This window comes from Ixodes scapularis, unplaced genomic scaffold, assembly GCF_016920785.2.
Source record: "Ixodes scapularis isolate PalLabHiFi unplaced genomic scaffold, ASM1692078v2 PGA_scaffold4__175_contigs__length_147842914, whole genome shotgun sequence".
Classification (NCBI taxonomy): domain Eukaryota; kingdom Metazoa; phylum Arthropoda; class Arachnida; order Ixodida; family Ixodidae; genus Ixodes; species Ixodes scapularis.
Window position 1 is genome coordinate 86,496,377 of NW_024609879.1, and position 20,186 is coordinate 86,516,562.

At 45.5% G+C, this 20,186-nt stretch overlaps 1 protein-coding gene across 1 annotated transcript in view; it reads right to left on the reverse strand.

Moving 5' to 3' along the window:
• The window catches only part of LOC115326625 (peroxisomal (S)-2-hydroxy-acid oxidase GLO3), a gene marked incomplete in the record, with an annotated part of 48,920 nt that extends 41,551 nt beyond the window's left edge, over positions 1-7,369 (reverse strand). Inside the window, 1 exon segment of the mRNA XM_042293176.1 lies at positions 7,263-7,369. Within this exon segment, the coding sequence (XP_042149110.1) occupies positions 7,263-7,313 (51 nt within the window).
• Positions 7,370-20,186: the final 12,817 nt, after the last annotated feature.

The following is a 20,186-nucleotide window of genomic DNA, read 5'->3' on the forward strand; positions in this document are numbered from 1 at the left end:
ATGAATAAAACCTGCCTAGAAGATCGATGGCGTCCCTCTATAATTTGTTAAATATAATTTAGAGATGTTAAAATACAAAAGGTTCCGCGTGCTACGAATTTCAAATTGTTAGTCTGTGTCTATACGACGTAATGAGATAAAATGAATGTTCTTGTCCCATCTGCGCTAGAGCTCTGAGCAGACTGTGCGCACCTAAACATGTGTGTGAGTCTTTATTACTACAAAAAACCCAAGCAGCCAATCACTGCAGCCTACGAAGTGCATGCGATCGCAGAAAAGGACGAGGCAGAAAACACTTTTCACATAACATGAGGTCTGGGAAGTAATGCTGTGGAGTAGACGACGACACGTATTCCCCCGCCATGTTTACTGACACAAAAAATGCACTTAAAATGAATAAAAAAACACAAAAGACGTCGGCCTAGCCCTTTGTTGAGCGCATTCCGTAGATTGTAATTATTGGCCCTTCCCGTATGCGTTGGTGGCATGCAGAAGCATAGAAATTCCTTAGTATCCACCATGCTGAGAATTCCAATGCGGTACCAGACTCGAGGAGTTTTGATCCATATGTGCAAATCGAGATAATTTATGTGCTTTGTAAGAAGATGATTTCTCTCTGTAGAATGTAGAATAAAATTACCGGTGGAAAAGGCAGACACAAGGGCCCGCGTGCATGGTTTTTTATCTCCTTGCTTCTTGTTTCGTGATTCGTCTTCTGGCGTTCACCCCCCCCCCCCCCCGCCCCCCCCCCCCCCCGCACCCCCGATTGGCTAATTCCCGGAATCACATTCGATGCAAAGCGATGATTAGATTATTGGCACCAGGCCGTGCCCTGTATTTATTCGCCGTACCGTGATTACAAGCGCTTGAGACTGCAGGCTTCACGTGTCGCCCCGCTCGAGCCCTATAGCTTCGGCGGTCCTTTCTAGAGTAAGGTCTTGGCTAAGACTCTTTTACCGCTCATTCACACTGGAAGCGGATCCGCGTTCGCAAAGTGGTTGCGAACGCGGTTGTATAAAGATCCAGTGCAATTGCACGCGCACTCGATGACATCAAGTGCGCGTGGAATTGTACTGGATCTTTATACACTCTAAAACATGTCTGTGCGTCTACTTTCACGCACAACATTCGGAGAGCCTATCACCGCAACTTACGGAGGCAGCTCAGCGAATGACGATGCGGAAACATATGTTTAGACCAAAAACCGCAGTCTGAGGTGTTACATTAAGCAATGCAAAACGTCACACTTGCATTGCTTAATGTCACAACTCAGACTGCGTTTTTTGGTCTAAACATATGTTTCGGCATCGTCATTCGCTGAGCTGCCTCCATAAGTTGCGGTGATTGGGTCTCCGAGTGGTGTGCGTGAAAGTAGACGCACAGACTTTTTTTAGGGTGTACAACCGCGTTCGCAACCGCTTTGCGAACGCGGATCCGCTTCCAGTGTGAATGAGCGGTTAGAGCGAAGCTCTTAGGCACCCGTTTCCGGGATTCATGGCGTCCGCGCAACAGCGCTAAATTTAGCGGGAAAATTGATATCCCATGACATCAGCAAGAATTCAATTCCCGATAAATTTAGCGGTAAAATTGACTTTACGTGATGTCAACACCAATTCAAATCCCCGCTAAATTTTGCGAGGAAAATGGCGTACCATGATTTGGTGTCACGTCATCTATGAATAAATTCAGTTTCTCCGCAAGGTGTAGCGGAAAAATTGACCTCGTGTGACCTCAACAGCACTTCAAAGTCCCGCTAAATTTAGCGGGAAAATTCACGTCACTCGAGCAAAGCACCAATTCAGTTTCCCCGCTAAATTTAGCGGGGAAAATGACGTCCCATGACTTGGTGTCACCTCACCTATGAACAAATTCAGTTTCTCTGCAAGATTCAGCGGAAAAATTGACGTCACGTCAACTCAACAGTAACTCTATTCCCCGCTAAATGTAGCGGGGAAAATGACGTTCCATGACTTGGTGTCATGTCACCTATGAACAGATTCAGTTTCTCTGCAAGATTTAGCGGAAAAATAGACGTCACGTCACTTCAACACCAATTTAATTCCCCGCTAAATCTAGCGGGGACAATGACGTCACATGAGTAGGTGTCACGTCACCTATGAACACATTCAGTTTCTCTGCAAGATTTAGCGGGAAGATCGGCGTCAGGTGACCTCAACACCCAATTTATTTTCTCGCTAAATTTATCGAAGAAAATGACGTAACATGACGGTGTGCCGTCACCTACGCACAAATTCAGTTTCTCCGCTATATTTAGCCGGAAAATTGACGTCGTGTTACCTCAACAGTACTTGAATTGCTGCTAAATTTGGAGGGGAATCGAATAGGTGTTGAGGTCACGCGGCGTCAATTTTTTAGATAAATTAAGAGGGAAAAAATGGGAGGAGGGTAGGGTTTGGGGGAGGAGGAGGGGAGGGTACGCAAGACGAGGAGGGGAAGATACGGAGGAGGAGGGAAAGGGACGGAAGAGGAGAAAAACAGGAGGGGAGGACCCTTAGCGAAAACTAATAGGTTTGAAATATACCACATTCTAATTTGAGTGTATTTGAAATACAGTTTATTATTGTAAGTACACGAAAAATAGACCAAAAATATAAACTTTTTTTTTTACTTAGTACTAAAATATACTTCTAAAAGTCATTTTAAAATACCTTTACTTAAACTACATTTGAAGTTCCCTTCATGCGTTTTGAAATATGTAAATACTAAATTAATAGGAACAAAATACCTTCACATATATTTCTTGAAATATTTATTTAATTCATGCAAAATATACTCCAACCCTAAAAAAATGGAGCAATCAAAAATACGTGCAGAATACTCTTTAAATACCTGAAAATCGTAAATACTGTTGTGTTATACTCTAAGTACCTTTTGACTGCAATACTTTGGTAGTTTGACTTAAACTACCAAAATATTGAAAAGCTCCCCTTCTAGAAGTTCACTTCAAGCAGATATGGAGTACACTGAAGCGCCTAAATACAACATTTGATTAGTTTGTCAATTGAATTGTGCAGCATCGCACTGATAAATCAGCCCAGTTTATGTTGTTGTTTCCTTTTTTCTATCAAGAACACACCTGATCAGTTCCTTGCACACCAATCACAAACGGGGTTTGGGAACTACAACCACAACATTTGCTGATGCTGGAACGCTTCAGCAGGTGCTGTGAACAGATACGTTTAGCGTGGTTTTGTTAGCACAATGTTAGTTCACTGAACGTGTATACTCACCATTGTACGTGATGTGAGTAGTGACTATAATATAGTGGCATTAACAACCATATTAAATAGTCAACTACTAAAAAGGAAAAGCAAAATAACTACTGTAAAAATATTTATTTTTCGCGGGCTCAATATTTCGCGATTTAGGTCAAAGTTAGAGTTTTGGAATAATTCGCAAATTTTAATTTTCGCGACGCGCTGGGATCGCAATATAGATTTTAACGTTTTTACATTTTGCCGGAATTGTTCAAGGGACCTATTTTTCGGAATTGTAGGCGATTCGCGAACATTGCGAGAATTAGGTCCTTACGAAAATAAAGTCGTTTACAGTATTTTAAAGTGAAGAAACTGCCTTGATTCGCTTCGCCCTGAGTGGTGCTACGCAGAGAAGCAATAACACGTATTTTATGAGCCGTTTGTGTAGATATTGTTTTAGGGACTGCGCCGAATTGTTATTAGTTCTACCAATGCTTTTTAGTAAGAGATATCGTCCACGAACTTCAAAACACTGTTTCCCCTTTGACAGACTCCCGAGGAGAGGATCGAATACTTGGGACCTTAATAAGCGCAGAGGTGGTCACCGAAAAAATTATTACCTTCAATATGTAGGCTATATAAGGCTCTAGAGCAGTCAACGGGTCTGTGAATGAGCTGCTCAGTGCGTCATGGTGTTTGTGTTTACTCGTTTCTAATGTAGCTTTGTGAGATGTATTTAGTAGTGCCTTCAAATACCACAGGGACACCATTTGCTGACAAAATCGAAAATAAAAAAAATATTGTGTAACTGGTATGAATGCACAAATGGCATCTTGAATGTGCAGGGATAATATTTTTGGTATATCTAAAATATTTTTTGATTCATATTTCTAATGTATTTTGAGTACCTTACGCGCGTATTTCGAATGCGGCCAAAATAATAGGCTCCTTGCACATGACGTCATTTCCGATACCCTCCAGAGAAGAGGGGAAGAAGGAGCTTCCCTCTTATCAGGACCCTGCTTTGCGCCTCCCGGATTAGCACAGGCGTCGCTATTCTCCTCCCGGAAGATTATAGAAGATTAACCTGTCACTCAAAATTCTTACAAAAGCAGCTTCCCTCTCCTCCTTTTACTTGGTGTGCAAAAGTATGCGATGTGACGTCAGTGCAAGGAGCCTATACAGAATAAATACAAAATGTATATTCGTATTCAATATATTTCAACTTCTTTTGAAGTACGGTCTCTTTTTGCTATGGGAGGAGAAGAGGGGAGAGGAGGAAAGGAGGAAGACGGGAGGAGGGGAAAGCGAGGGGCTTACCCTTCCCTCCTCCTCCTCAAGAGATGTACTCTAATTTCGCGTTACAGGAATTTGTAAACGTCTTGCATTTTTTCTAGCAGGCCGGTTTGAATATCTCTAATACCTGGTCACAAATATAGCCCCGCCGCCTCAGGTTATATGGGGTCAAATTCTTCCTTTCATAAAATAATTTAAACTTGTCTCTATGATTATAATAAACCCGGGGAACACAAAATGTGTCGTGCGTGCATTATGGGTGCGGATTTGTTATGTTAAATCATGGAGAGGTTTGGGTGCGTCCTTGAATGCATTGCACACATAACACGCAAATATGATTACCGGACATATCAGATCGAGCGAGACAGGTTGACATTTATTCAGGAGTGAAGCGTGCGATGAGCATGTTTTAGGGCAGGTTTCCACGAGCTCTGAGAACACTACTCTACATAGGAATACATCTAACTCTGACAAAATTCAGTGACCTTGGCGCCGACAGCTTTTGCGTAGTTGAAACGGCTGGACGCGCACAGCCTCCGGGGGTTACCCTTGTGATACGCGAGGGATGGCTGCCGATATCTGTCGTCCTGTAAACCCGTCGAGACAGAGCAGACATGCGTCTGTATTTTGGATGATCGGCGGAAGATTTTTTCCTTGTCACAGCGCGAAAGCGCAAAAGCGTCGAAGCGACATACGCATGCGTCACTTGGACGGGACGATTTCCAAACCACTTGGGGAGTATTTGGCTCTGGAGGCGCCCTTAAAGGAGCTGTGCAACGATTTTAACGTTGAAAGAATTGGCCTTTTCTGCTTTTGTTATTGTTCACTGTGTCACAAATGGCAGAAAACACACCTCCTTTCATCGAAATGTTGCGATTCCGCCGCGTAATAGCGAGGCAAAACTTGGAATATTTCCCGACCTGCAGCCACAAGCGGCGGCCATGAGAAACAAGCGGCGTGACGTCACTTGGGTAGTTGTAAAAAAGATAGCAAGTTGTGCGAATACCTGCTCGATAAAAGGTAACTTTTTTATAAATCTTGTCAATCCAACATATATATAAATGCGTCAAAACCCTGGTATCATCGACAAAACTTTTATTATACGGAGTTTTAGTGGCGCCATCTATCCTAGGTCCACAAAACCGCAAACAGCCGCCAGACGCCGAGGGGGAGGGCGACAGCGCCGGACGGGCAAGGACGGGTGGTCATGCGGTCGCGAGCGGATGAGTTCTCGCTGCTCGCTGATGGCTCTAAAGTGAGAACTTTTCCGGAACTCCGCGCCTACTCAAGTGACGTCACTGTGCACGCGACCCGGAAGACGATGCACGAGTTGAGAAGCGGCAAAAACCTAAATCTTTTTCATTTTTTTTTAAGTTAAAAACTAGGATATCCAGGCAAAATCTGTTTTCTGTAGTTCACTGCAGAAGTTGCAGGCATCAACTTCCACAATTATTTAAGCAATGCCCTGAAATTGTTGCACAGCTCCTTTAATGCAAACGAGCAAACTAGAGTGCATTCTCATAGTAAAACGAACGCATAGCGAATTTCAAAGCAATTGTGTTGCACGTGAATCCTGTGGCGTCTACGCTCTCGGCGCTCTTCGGCGGTTAGTTTAGCGACTGGCTTACCGCGCGGCATGTACACTCGATAGCAATTTCTGGAATGGAGATGCCGGCGCGAACCCGGGTTTCAAAGATGTGCTACATGGTGTCAGTTCTCTATCTGCAGCTAGACGCAGAGCGGATGCTCGGCAGGGCTTTCCCGACAAAGTGCACCTCAACTCGAGGCAATGTGTCGTTACATATCGCCGTGTCGTTACACTCGCTTAATAATCTACAAACTTCTGGGTTCAATTCCCGGCTAGCAAAAACGCATTTTTATTACAATGGCTTCCCCTCCCTCCCCCCCCCCCCCCCCCCCCTCATAACCAGTCAGTGACGAGCCTCGCCGCCACCTTTTTACTCAGGCTTCAGTTTTCTGCTTCACGAAATGCTGAACACCTAGCCAAGAAATGTTTTACGTTAATAATTCGGTTTTGCATCATCCGAGGAGGCGTAGGCGTGTGACGCCTTCAGTCCTCAATGCCCTTAGATTGCAAGGAGACTCTTGTGGTGACTGATGTCGCCGCGAGGAGAGGAGTCTTATCGCACCCAGTAATCGGTGCATTAACGGCTGTGCTAAATCATGACGCCTTGCAAGCACTCCGCCATCTTATGGCGCGTTATGGTCTGCCCATGACGTTTTGAAATCACGTGCGAAGCTACGCTTCGACATTGGAGAGCCAGTTGCGGACACTGACGATCGCCTGTTTTAGCAGGCTAGCGCGAGTCATATCTTGATCCTGCTATTAGCGCTCTTTTTCGGCTCCTATCTTGGCGCCCAGCGAGGGCGTCGGGCTGTGAATAACTCGGCTCAAAGCTCGATTCACTGTCACTTGGTAAAACTCGCTTGTTCGAAGTAATTATGCCTCATCGCGGAGATCGTATGTTTAATTACGATTAAGGGCGCCTTATGCATTGCATACCGTGAACGGATGTCTTATGCTTTCTAGGCTTCTGTGGAACACTTTATCACCAATCTTAAGCGTGACACTGTTCGAATAAAATTTAGCACATAAACATTTATACTTTGTTAAGGGTCATTAGAGTGAGAGACGGAATTATTCGCGGGGGAGAATCCATTGAGCTGTAGTTTGTCGCACGTCAAATTAGCCAGTAATACCAACGGGACCCACAAAGACTTACCTGCGGCCGCCTGAACAAGACCAACCGCGTAGACGACGCAGAGAAGTATTCTCATGATGGAGTTGCTCGACTGACGCAAAGTTGAACACTTGATATAGATGTTTGGGAAATAAAAGCAGGCACCTGCAGAGAAGACTGGCGTCAGATGCAGTTTATATCTCGTCGTCAGAGGAAGTAGTAATTTAGATCAACTTTTGTACATTCAACTTGGAGTAAAGTAGCAAAAATAGTATGAGTGCAGGAGAGCTGGTGTACGTTGAACATGATTGCAAACCTGAGACTGGGGTAGGGCTGTACGTTGCACGTAACTTGAGCATCGACGCACCTTGCGCTAATTTTGAAACATGAAATGGCTTTAGCTAGCAGCCGACTGAGGTGCCGCCTGTCCGCTGCCCTAGGTCTACACTTTAGAGAGCCATTGCTGCGCATGTGACATAGCCCGCAGCGCTGCCTAAAGACTCAGTGCTTTGCCTGCACCTAGTGACACGCGCTCGCGTGTTTTTTTGCGTATCTTATGACTGTACAATGTAACGCCAAGTGTATGTGTAAATGGGGAAATGTAGTAACGATCAGGTTGAACGAGTACTTGTTTGAACAATATGCATGTCACGCCAGGGAAGGTTTGGACCAGGGTGTAAGATAAGCAGGTTGGGAAACGAGAACCGATTGGGTGATTTGATTCTGTCCACACATCAGGAAGGTTTGTGGCACTCCACATAGACGGTGCGACGCAAAGGAAGGAAAGACCATATATCCTAATTTATTTTGCCGGCAACGCGAAAATTCGCAATTTATTTTGAAAAACGAGCAAAAATCACGCAAGTTGAATTGAGAGATTTTCTAATTAACATATAGATTGTGTTTTTACCATAGTTTTACATTACAGCATAAAATAATCAAGGAGGCGCGCAGCGCTACAAAATGAAGACTAGCTGAGAAGTCAGCTGAGGCGTATCGTGAATGCGTCGACGGAGTCGACTCCACCTCGTCTACGGATGTGTTCGGCGATCTAGCTTGAATGTTTCGGCTGTTTACGAGCGAGCAACGTCAGTTTCAGTCCGGCGAGTACCGCTGAAGACTGTTTTTCTTGGAGGGGACGTTACAAAAAAAGTTTTCGGAATCTCCACTCTCGCGCGTCTTCACCGCCTTCAAAGCTATGCAGCCGCAGTCTTGCTATTTTTACAGCGGAGCTGTATCCCTATACCAGCCAAGGAAATTTGCGTGTCGTTGGCGTTGTAAGCAAAGAAAAAAAAAACTCCCTGCAAACAAATGAAGGAAAAACAGCCTATCTCCTTTGAAATCAGGCATACAGCATACAGCTGAGTATACGTTTCAATAAAGAAAAACACAAAACAAGCATCAAAACCACATGATGGACGATAAGGCACGTGTGAACAGTAGGAACACTCTCCCACTCGTCCCCGTAAAGATTAGGTTTGCAGCTGCTTCGAAGGGGGTTGACGTCATTCGAAGCCCTCAGGTGAAGTGCAAGCCGCATAATGGTTATCAACGGCGCCTGCGAACAATGCGAAGCACGTTCCTACACAATATTACGGTTGCGTAAGCTACTCCCAGTGGAAAAGTACCCAACAGCATAGAAATCTTGTAGTGACGTCACCACTCTTTCAGATATAAAAGGATGTGGTTAAGTATTTTTAACTTGTCCTTGGTTTCACTCTTTGTAGAGCCACGTGTGTGAATTTTCAAGTGACGTCGCAATGGGAAATCGTTGTGGCTGTCGTTTACTGCTTCGCTGTACAACCACCTATACAACGTCGATTGGAGCCAGTTTTTTTTAAAGGGCAGACAAAAGTGTCACGACTGGGGCCACTACGGGCGAATGTACCTGGTAGGCTTGCAATTGCACGCGCGGCACTCGAGCGCAACGCACCCGGCGGCCAAAAGGTCCTCTTTAGACGTAACGACAGGTCGGAGGTTTTTCGTGTTTTCTCGCGTTTTGTTCCATCTTCGGAGAAAACGAACGTGATATCCAGAATCAAAGGAATAAAACTATGCTAGAATTAACCCTCCTCTATCTCATTTTCTTGTGAGGATTGTGTCGGCTTCCCCATAAAGAATATCGCTGACACGGTGCGTTCTGTCGCAGAGTTCCATACAAACCCCAGTCCATCGCTTTCCGTATGCCGCCGCGCCATTTATCGTGAGGCGGAGGTACCGGAAGCCACCAGGAGGACACAATCCGGTCGCGCCGCGGTGGCAGGTCTCAGTGGTCCTTTCTCCACCTGCCTGTCTTACACTCTGGTCTAGACCCCGGAACAAGAAACTGGCGGTAATTCACGAAGAAGATTCAAAGTTGTCGCCGTCTGTCGGCTGCAGTTACTCACAGCATGAGAAATACAGGAGATATGGCGAGTGCAAAGTATCTTACTATTTGCTTAGCGACCAATGGGGTTACGGCAGCAGCCGATAAGACGCGTAAACTACGAATCACAAATCAAGTAGTGTGAGCACAAAATCGCCAGCGTTTCTTAAATTGTTTAAGTTATGGAGATATCCCCTTGAAGTGTTTTGCACTATTCCAGAAGACAACATGGCGGCTTCAGAAAGCAAAAGGGTGCTCGGATGGAAATCTAAGCGCGAGGCGTAGGTGGCGCTTGTACGATTCGCGACGATTTCTCGCGTACGCTGTTCCGGCCTGCCCAAATGCTCGCCTGCCCGGCAAAAAAAAAAAAAAAATCACAAAAAAAAAAGCACGAACGGAGTCAGTTTTCTAGATCTCCGCATTAACCAAACCAGAAACTTAAACAAAATCGCTTCAAAGAACGCTCTGTGAGCCCGCAGCATAAAGCTTGTATATTTGTTGTTTTCATCATTCGAATAGAGACAGGTAAGTCTATCTCTGTTGGTTCGTGTCTTTCATCCGCTGCTCCGGTTTTCAGCCTGTTTCTCTAGATGATTCCTCAAAATAAAGCATTTAGTGCGGTTCTATGTTTGTCCTCTGCGAATACTGTTGGGGCCGGCGGGACAGGCATTATAGAAATATGTTTTTCATCATGCACGAGAACAGTTTTTTGCACATCAATTGCGTGCACGGACATTGTTCCACACACTTCGCGGTTTGAGGAGATGGATCTTCAAATTTCGATCAACTCTTTTCTTGCCAAAGGTCGTAAGTTGCGGCGATAGGCGGGTAACACATTTCGCGCTGATCTTAAGTTCCGCAGATTCGCGGCTTTTTCATTGGATTTTTGGTTTAGTTTGGTTTGGTTGCGAGCGCCAAAACTCTCGGAATCCAGGTGTGGAACATCTTACTTTCCCGCAAACCGCATGGGGGAGCGAATCGCTCCATTATACCGTGCAGAGCAAGGTCGACAAATAACGAGAATACCTGTATACACACTGCAATGTTTAAATTTGATGGACTAGTGTATCGCTAGTCCGTCAAAGCATCAAACGGTGTTTGTGAGTGTCCGTGACATCACGTGACGGCATGGCATGACGTCACGTGGTACCATGACGTCAGGTAACACCAAATTTTAGCTACATTTAGGGCAAAATCTGCTCTGCTAAATGTAGCAAAAAAATTTCCCCCGCGAAGAAATTGTCTCTTTAAATTTAGCAGGCCACGATGTGCATAAATGAAGCACACACGGAAGGCACTGCTCAACATCGTCAGTAATCACTATTGCCATAAAAAGCAAAATTGCACAGCATGCCCCGTACCACAGCCAGCGTCACCAATTCAGGCTGACGTTAGAAACATGAGGTAAAGAAAACAAGCTATAAAAGTTTTTCTACGTTACCGAACTGCCAGCGAAGTGTCAGGGCGTCCAGAGAATTCGGTGGTTTCACGCAACAAGGTCGCTTTGTTCTACAGGCCAGGCGGACGACGACCTCATGCGACAGCACATTCATTACCAGTTCTGCGTATGCAGCCAAGCGAGACCTTGCACCTGGCATCCAACCATGGACAAGTATACATTTATTTGTTTTACTACTGTTGTTTTCGGTCAATTATTTTCTCTCTCTCTCTCTCTTGAAAATCTGCTGACATCACCAGGCTGGGCGCTACACATCAGCCACATTTGGCGCCACCTGCCGCCAAACGACAGCTCGATGATGTTTCACCTCAATGGCCATGGTTACAAGAGCTGGTCGAGTGCGCAGCGTTGCTCATTTCCTAGTGTATGTAGGAAAATAAGGTGCTTGCAGGTGCATTTAAGATTTGTTATTGGCTAGTTTACACGTTTTGGAAGTGAGAAATATCTTTTTTTTTTCTCTCAAAACCATTTCCTCTAAGAAGTACTTCGTGCTAAGTAAAACGCAGAAAAATTTGGTTTGCTAGGTGATGAGCTCGTGGAACTCAAGTTTACACCATGGACAAAACAGCGAGATATTAACGCTTCCAAATAAGTGCGTACTAAACTTCCTAGAGTCCGTAGCTTTATCAGGAGTAATAAAATGTAGAAGTGAGAAAAAACTACTGGACGTTTCCGAGAAAGCCGTACCGTGCTTCTCAAGCTAAAGTTGAACTATGAACTCCACTGAACGTCCATTTGAAGCTGGGACACTTGGTAGTAAGAAAGTACCTCGGTCGTTTGTGCGCGATGCACAATATATTCCGGCACGATTGATACTTCCAGAAACAGGTAGCGGAGTTCCTAAAGCTCGGAAATATTGCCTACCAGTGTCACGTTCACTGAGCTCAATGTGCATATGTAAAACTCGCGTCAGTCCATTGCTAAGTTGCACTCAAATACCACTAACATCCAGGTAACTGAGTAAAACCTCCCGAGTGCTACACCTCTGGATTTTGAAGAAATCTTTCACGTAAGACAGAAATTAGTTCGTTTTAGTGGTTAACCAAAATAATGTTCGCAGGCGTCAAAAAAGTGCATCATCTCATGTCCACTGTATCATTAGTTACTTGGTTTGCTCAGTGGTGCTGCTAACATTAAAGGAGGAGGAGTTGTCTTTTAAGGTGTTCACACGGGGAAGAAATCCGCGGATAGGTGTGCGCGGCGTCAATGGCGACCGCAACTCCCACTTTCCTCAGTTTCATCGTTCAACGGACAAGGTGTGGGAGGAATGTCAGCGTAACCACTCGACCTTATAAGTTTATATACGCGTGACACCACCTGAGAGAAACTAATGGTTTCTAACAGTGTTAGCGTTACCGCTAACTCGTTACTTTTTTCGGCAATATAGTAACATACTCGTTAAACGTTAACGTTGTTTCGTTACCCGAAACATCTTCTTCCTAAGTCTTCACAAAATCTAAGCTTCCTTTTTTTTTTTTCTTGCGCTTCAGCGGCCAAGTTTTATAGATTCTTGAACTCACTTCATATACCTTTAAAATTTCGCCTTTCTTGTTATGCCGCGAACAACCCACTTTAAAAAAAAACCAACGCCCACTCCTTTTGTCCTGGTGTCGAAAAACGTTTTCGTTTAACAAATACAAAATAACGCCAAAGTAGAGTGCGTTGTTTTTGTTTTGTTTTTTTATCGGTAACGGAAACTCTCTCCTTTTATTTTTGAAGTAACGCGATCGGTAACACCTTTTTTTAAATTAACGATCGAGTGACGCATTTTGTAGCTCCTTTATTAGTAACGCCTATAACATTAGTTTCTACACTTGTCGTCGAAGTTATTATTCTTGATAAAAGTGCACTAATCCGCCGCCAGACACGATTATTTGTACAGCCCGAGCCTTTCCCCTTTCCTTCGCCACGGAGCTGACGTCAAAGCGCTGCATCGCAAATAGCATGTGATGGGCGCTCCAAGATCAACAACACCTGACGTCCCTTTTTTGCATTATACTTAACTGCCTGAACTGGGAAGTTCGAGTGTTGAAATGCCTGCGTACGTCCGAGCTGCGCCAGAGCAATAAACGACAAACACAGTCCTCAGGCGTGTTAAATTAAACCTTGAACATCAAGCCAAACGCGAAAGGACATTTCTGTGAACAAGTGGTACCGGAAGGCTGACTTGGTTGCTGGAAAGGCGCTCTTCGTCTGCGAAAGAAATATTCGCTGCGAACTCAAAGAGAAGACACCAGGTCCTGTAAAGACTTACCCGAGATGTCTACCGCGCAACTTTCAGAACAAGATTCTCCTACGCAACATCCCGCGCTATTGTCTGTTGATCGAGTTCCAACAAATATCTCCAAGCGCACCGTAAGCTGACATCCAACGCAGTGCATCTACCCATATACTCATTCTGCGAAGTCGTCGACCCGCGTCTTATATCGTTCTCGCTGAGCTGTTGGGTGTGGTTCCAAGCTGTCTCCTACTCGAGAGCACTGCGGGAATCTTGCCCTTTTGGAGTCTCGAATTCTTAATCACCCCCGTGATAGTGCTCGTGTGTCGAAAGGAGGGAGCGACCTTCAAGTCAAGTGAATGTCCTTCGGCGTCGATATGACGAACCGATGACGCGAAAAGAGATCGGTTGCAGTAGGGCGTAAAATTTTATAGCCAGATCGGTGAATGAATCAGCCTGGTTCCTACGGGTTACAGATAAGTAAAAATCACACATACACGCCCAGGACCCATGAAGAAAAGTGTCGCATTCCAGAGGCTTGTAACTTCAATCCTTGGTTCTTCTTCCAAGTTTACTCATCGGACCGGTTTCTTGGTAGAACGTTCTTGGACTTCAGAAATGGCCGTGCAGCGTCGGCCAGTCGGATGCCCTGCGGGAACGGTTAAAAAAAAATATCTGGCACGATTGTGAAGTTTAATCAGATCTTTGCCATGAACAGGAGACGCTATGCAAGGTTGGATATGAACATGGACTATTCGCAACTTTCAGGGCATATAGGAGGCGCACTACTTCCTATCAAAATGGCTGTCATCCGTATGATCATCCTAGAACATCAGTGCGAGGTCGGGTCTGCGACGCTTAGTGTTGGAGGCAACCCGTTACAACTAACGGCGTTGCCTGCAACACGTTACTTTCTTTCAGGAACGTAGTAACCTACTCGTTACTTTTTCAAAAATGTAACGGGTAAAGAAAGTACTCACGTTACTCATTTTGAGTTAACAGGTAACGTGGTTACGTTACTCTTTACACATTACACCCGCGAATTAAAAAAACAATTACACTTACATTTTTTGTGTGTGTTTGTAGGTGCCAAGTTATGTTAATTTTGAAGTTTTTGGTACCTTTATTTGTGTTTTTCTCGTGAGTATTTAAGTGAAGCTGTAAAAAAGATTCGGTAATTATGTTCAGTTTGTGTATGGAAATAATGCTTCTTGAACTATGGCGCTGATGTATACCTTTAACGTCAAAACCGTAAAAGAGAGTTAATGCATAATGAAAAAGTACCGCAAAAGTAACGTGCGTTACTTTTTAGTCGGTAACGGTAGCGGTAACGCGTTCCTTTTATTTGGAAGTAACATAGGTCGGTAACGCGTTCCTTTTGTGTACAAATACCAAGTGGTGTATTTCGTTACTTCCTTTTGGGTAACGCCTACGACACTGGCCGAAGCGTAAGTTCTCCTATTTTCGAAAAATACGAGTGAGCGATATGAAAGCCTCGCATCATATTTGCACGTCAGGAAGGTGCGAGTAAGCACTTTGATTCCAAAACCAATCATCCAGACGCTAGGAAGCGCCATTCACACTCCGCACTGCAACCATCACCGAAAGTTTCGAATACAGGTAGAAACTCAGGGGAGAAGGAAGCAATAGAACGCGAGGGGACGTTAGAGCAAAGACCCATAAAGGGAATGATTAGTTGTTTGACGGAAAGCTGGCTGTTCCCCTCTACTCACGGTTGAAACGCGTTCGAACGCCAAACGCCGTCGTCTGGAATTCGGCGTTCGCGTTCGAACAGTGAGTAGAAATACTGGAGACAAAAAGGCAGGGGGCCGGCTTTGCGTCTACCCAGTGCCCCCCCCCCCCCCCCCCCCCGCACATTCTCATCTCCTTCTCTCCCTCAGTTTCCGACCGTACAGTCACTAGCAAAGCGTGAATGGCAGGGAGTGGCTTCCGAACGCCCAGCCTCCAGCACGTGTTGGTCGCCTTCCGCCGTTATTCGGCTGCGCGTGGAAACACCGAATCGTTGTCGAAGGTAGAAGGTTCGCGTGGTAGAAGAGTTTACTGGAACTCCGTTTTCATTCTGTCACAGACTATCAGCGGCAAGATGTTTCGGTGGCGTCCTCGTTTGGTTACCTTTTGTGACGTCATTACCTTGTGAACGACAAGTTCGATGGTGTTTGTAATGGGCATGGTGGAAGCCTGAAATCATAGCGCTCTCAAAGCAACACTGCCAACACCGTCAAAATTGAAGTTCTGACATTCCTCTTATTTCGGTCGATGAGACATCCTTTGCTGACGTCATAGTCAGCATTCGGCCAATTGCGGTGAGCCGACCACAGCGACGCTTTCAATGGCTCACATCGCCAATAAAATGATTATCCGCAAATGCTACAAGCTTGACCTCCTCGCGCTTGGTTGCACAACGGCTGCTCGAGCCCTCGTGGAGAAGGGTAACCAGACGAAGATGCCTCTTCTTCCTTTTAGCCCTTTCGGGTAATTCCTATTGAGATGAAACGAAGTACACGTAAAGCCACCCACGCTTCAGCGGTTCTCGTACGGTTTTCTTATCTTTCGGATTTGAAAAATTACTTCAAAACTGTATTCAGGGAGAAATATGAAGTTGTCTATGGTTTACCTAATAAGCTAAGGTAAGTCCAGAAGTTATCAAAGCAAAGGTTATTCTAAACACTTACCATACGAATAACACCTTAATGTATTTCAAAGACAGTTTGAAAGAGTCTCACTGTCATCTCGAAATTCATTCTTGCTGCCTCAGCTTCTTGGTTTGGCTTGAGAGCAATAACCGCCGACCCTTGAACACTTCTTCCGCCTCTGCAGCGCTCTTAGCTGACTCTTTTCCTTCTGTGGCTGCCCGTGCTGCTCTCTCGTAGTCTTCTTTCAAAATAAGGGCCTCTTTTCTGCGATTCTCGGCAATTTCCTGTCTTCCTCCTTTTTCGCTCTCTTCTCTCCATCTTTCGTTGCCTTTTTACCCGCTCCTTGTTTCTTCACGGATATCTCGCACGCATCAGCCAGTCTCCTCTTCTTCGTCCCCGCAATTTTCTCCGACACCTCTGTGGCTCTCTTGACCCCTTCCTCTTTCTGCTTCATCAGCTCAACCATTCTCTTGGCCTTTCTTGTGGCGAGAAGCAGGTGGTTGCAGTTGCTGATGTTTTTTTTAATATATGCGTCGATTCTCTGCAAAACACAGAAATGCAGATACCAGTGTGGGCGGATCAGTGGCCGACTCTTTTATCGTATAGCAGCTCCGAGCACGTGGAGCGAAACCTCGCCTTTCAGAACCAGAGGATCCTAGGCCGAAACTCCATCCCTGCCCCTTTTTGATCTGAATGAGCATCGTGTAGGTGTGCGGTCGTGCATTACTACTGCCTGATGCACCCAGGCGAGCCGTAATACAGGACTGACTAAATTTCTTATCTATGGCGGAGACATCACACGCTTATTGGAGCTTACTGACTTTCCACTATCTAAACAAATACACAACAAAATGTGGCGTAACATCCGGTCTATAAGTCTCACCTCCAGTATATGTGTACGATTGACGGGGCAAAACTGCATTGAAAATATCGCACGTGTGTATCATGATCACCATATCGGCGCGAGTGAGAGCAAGTTTGAATATTCCCGACAACAAATCAAACGAGAAATATGACCCCTGTTGAAAATTTTCGCAGTTGAGGCCCATGATTATACAAAAAAAGAAATATGAATATAAGTTGTACCATTGTATATTACGCACCGATAAAAATTTAGAATAAATAATCTGCGGCTTGTTCACTTAAAAATACGCTAGCTACTTTACAGCGCTTGGAGGTACACAAGCGTTAGGAAGTGCCTGAAAGAAGTCATAGGCCGCCTATGACACCAGGCAATCCTCTCGCTAACGCACCTCGGGGGGTTAAAGAATTCTTTTTAGATTGTTTAGTCCTGAAGAGGTTGTACCGCATAGCTAGTCGTCGACTTTCGGTCTAAAGCTGCAGATGGGGTTTAAGTGGGAGAACTTTCCGTTCGGCAGTCAACAACCTCGGCATAACGGAAGCAATGGAAGCATAGAGCAAAGGATCCTATCATCTCAAGGCTAAAAACAAAACAAAAAAACATTTCGCATGACAACTATCCGCGTTAAAGGGGTAGTCCAACGATTTTAGTATTGAAAGAATTGGCAGTTTGTATTTTTTATATTGTTTATCCAAGCACAAGTGAACAAGAACGTGTCACCTTGCCGAGGAAAACTGCTATTCCGGTACGTAATCGCAAAGAAGAAAGCGAAATATTTGGCGATCTGTAGCCGCTTGTGGTGGTTAACGGAACTGATGTGTGACGTACTCTGGGGGATACGCGGAAGTGAACAGAACCTGTCCTCCTCCGCTGCTATACTCGCTGTCAACCCCGTGGCGAACCGCCTTTTGTGTCGATCGCTCGCCGAGACGTTCGACGATGCTAATCCTTTAAAAGTCGGTAATCGCGGATGGAGCGACAGGGGTCTCTTCTGGAGAGAGAACCCAAGACAAAACCCCGTGATCCCCAGAATACGTCACTCGAAAGGGACATGGAGAGTTGAGAAACACTTTGACCGTCGATTTGTTTCATTTTTTTTTTTTTCATAAAAACTACCACTCGCAAGAAAAAAGCGGTTTTCTGTTCTTCGTTCCATTGTTAACACAGATCAATTTCCGCAGTTAATTGGCCAAAGTTTGGAAATCGTTGCACCGCCCCTTGAAAGGCGATGCACCAAGTTTCGTACCTTCGGTATATACCGCTCATAATTATTTCTTGACATTCATAACCCTTGTATGACCCATCAGTTTGTTTCTCCAGGCAATGGCTGTTTTAGGAAACTATTAAAAAAAAACGAGCAGCGTTGAGCATTTCAACTTGCTGCACGAACAATAAGTGGCCACATGACCCGATGCCCTTTATGTTTGCCGATGTTAATTATATAGCTACGCGCTGGGGTTGGCAAGTCACAGGGCACACATTGAGTTCCACAGATAGTTAATAGGGTAAACCGTTCCCATATTCCGCGTACCGCACCATCGGAGCTTTTCAAGCATGCTTTGCTAGGGTGATAACGTGACCGCGTGGCACGCACTTAAAAACATTGAAAACATGCTGCAGTGAATAAGTACGCCACATATATGGTAACGGTTTGCTAAATTTCTCCAATGTTAGGCTATTTACGTCATCGCAGCGAGTGGGCACGAGCCACTACCTGAACAAAAGTGTGGCAACCGAGGCACCACCAACAGCGTCTAACTTCAATCAATTACCTGTTTACAGCTGCGATAGTCTACTTCATCCTTGCCGAAGATACCAGCGCTGACGAAGCAAGCAAAACACGCCAGACCACGTGCAAGTGCGGAACATCGATGCGTTGCAGGGAACACCATCAGAGGGCACTACCATCATCTGTTGCCTACAAGAGTCTACATACCGCCGGTCCTTGCTCCCGTTCGGCAGCAGAGGACCGACCAACAGTGCCTAACTTGAACCTCTGACCAGTCTAGAGGTGAGAACTTGTATTAGGGCGAAACTCCTTAGGGTCTAGCCTTGTCCGTCCGTCCATCCGTCCGTCGGTCCGGCGTCCGTGCTCACATAAAAAAAAAAATGTTTGCGCAGTCGACAGGATTCGAACCTGTGCGAGGAGACCCCAATGGACTTCTAGTCCATCGCTTTAACCACACGGCCACGAGTGCGGGACGAGTAGGGGGCTCTGAGATGGGGTAGTAGCTCAAGAACTGGGGTTTCTGTCATGAATGAAACATTGCATGTAGCCGCTCAACGTCTATACAGGAGAGGGCGCTGCGGTCAAATGCTCAAATGCGTATATAACCACGTTCTTAAGCGTTACTTAAGCGGTGGAGATGCGTTCCCACGGCTTCTAGCGGATCCAAGCTCATCCGCAAGAATCACCACTGGCTCTGCATTTCACCGATCATAAAGCAGTAATAATGAAGTCGAAACGCAAACCGGAAGTCAGCACTACCTATGAGCAATAAAAAACAAGTCAGCACCATCAGCACTATACCTATGAACAATAAAATCAGTATCATCAACACCATCAGAGCTTCGCCCCAATCAACATCATTCACCACGTGGATATGCGGTCATCTTTTGGTGCTACGTTTTCTTGCCCTTATAATTGATTCTATTAGTGTGTTTTCTGTGTATGTTTATACCGCCTGCATTTAGTCTGTGTCAACTGCGACTTGTCTCTCAGCTGTATATGAGCAATTTAGCCAGTGCAGTACAACCGCTAGCCATGGGGTCTCTAACGTGTACCACGCAGTACTGGTACAGGACCGGATGCCGGTACGATGCTTATTCAGATCGAAATGGGCGGCGGCGTGGGTCAAGTCGATGATTCATAGGTTCTGTGGCGCAAGCTTTCCCTCCGCGCTATTCTCCTGACTTGTTTAGGTTTGACACCAAGTGCACTAATGAACAAGCGCTTGCATCGTTCAGCATTGGAAAAACTATGGCCGGGCTAGAGTGAAACGGCGCGATCTCTTACGGCCTTAGCACGAGGACTAGTTGCACCTTGTGGCGGCAGCTCGAAGGGGTCGCTGTAACCCTACCTTTCCTAGGGTTTCTACATGTCTGTCTGTCTCAGGGTGAAGACATCCATTGTTGCCCTGAATGTGCCAGCGCGTGGCGCTCTGGCGCACTCGGTGCGTGACTTGGGCGGTAAAATGGCGTCCATGCATTAGCCAAAGCTACGCGCTCGAGCTGAGTGACACCGGATTGCACGGACTTCGAAATGCATAAAAAAATGACTGGGCGCAAAAATGGCTGAGATGTCACCACTCAGCAAAAGCACGCGTGTGTATGAAGGCACTCTAACCTTTCCTACACCGCGTTAATTCCTTTCGAAAGGCACCTCCTCCTCACCGGGTCGTCTTCTTTGCTC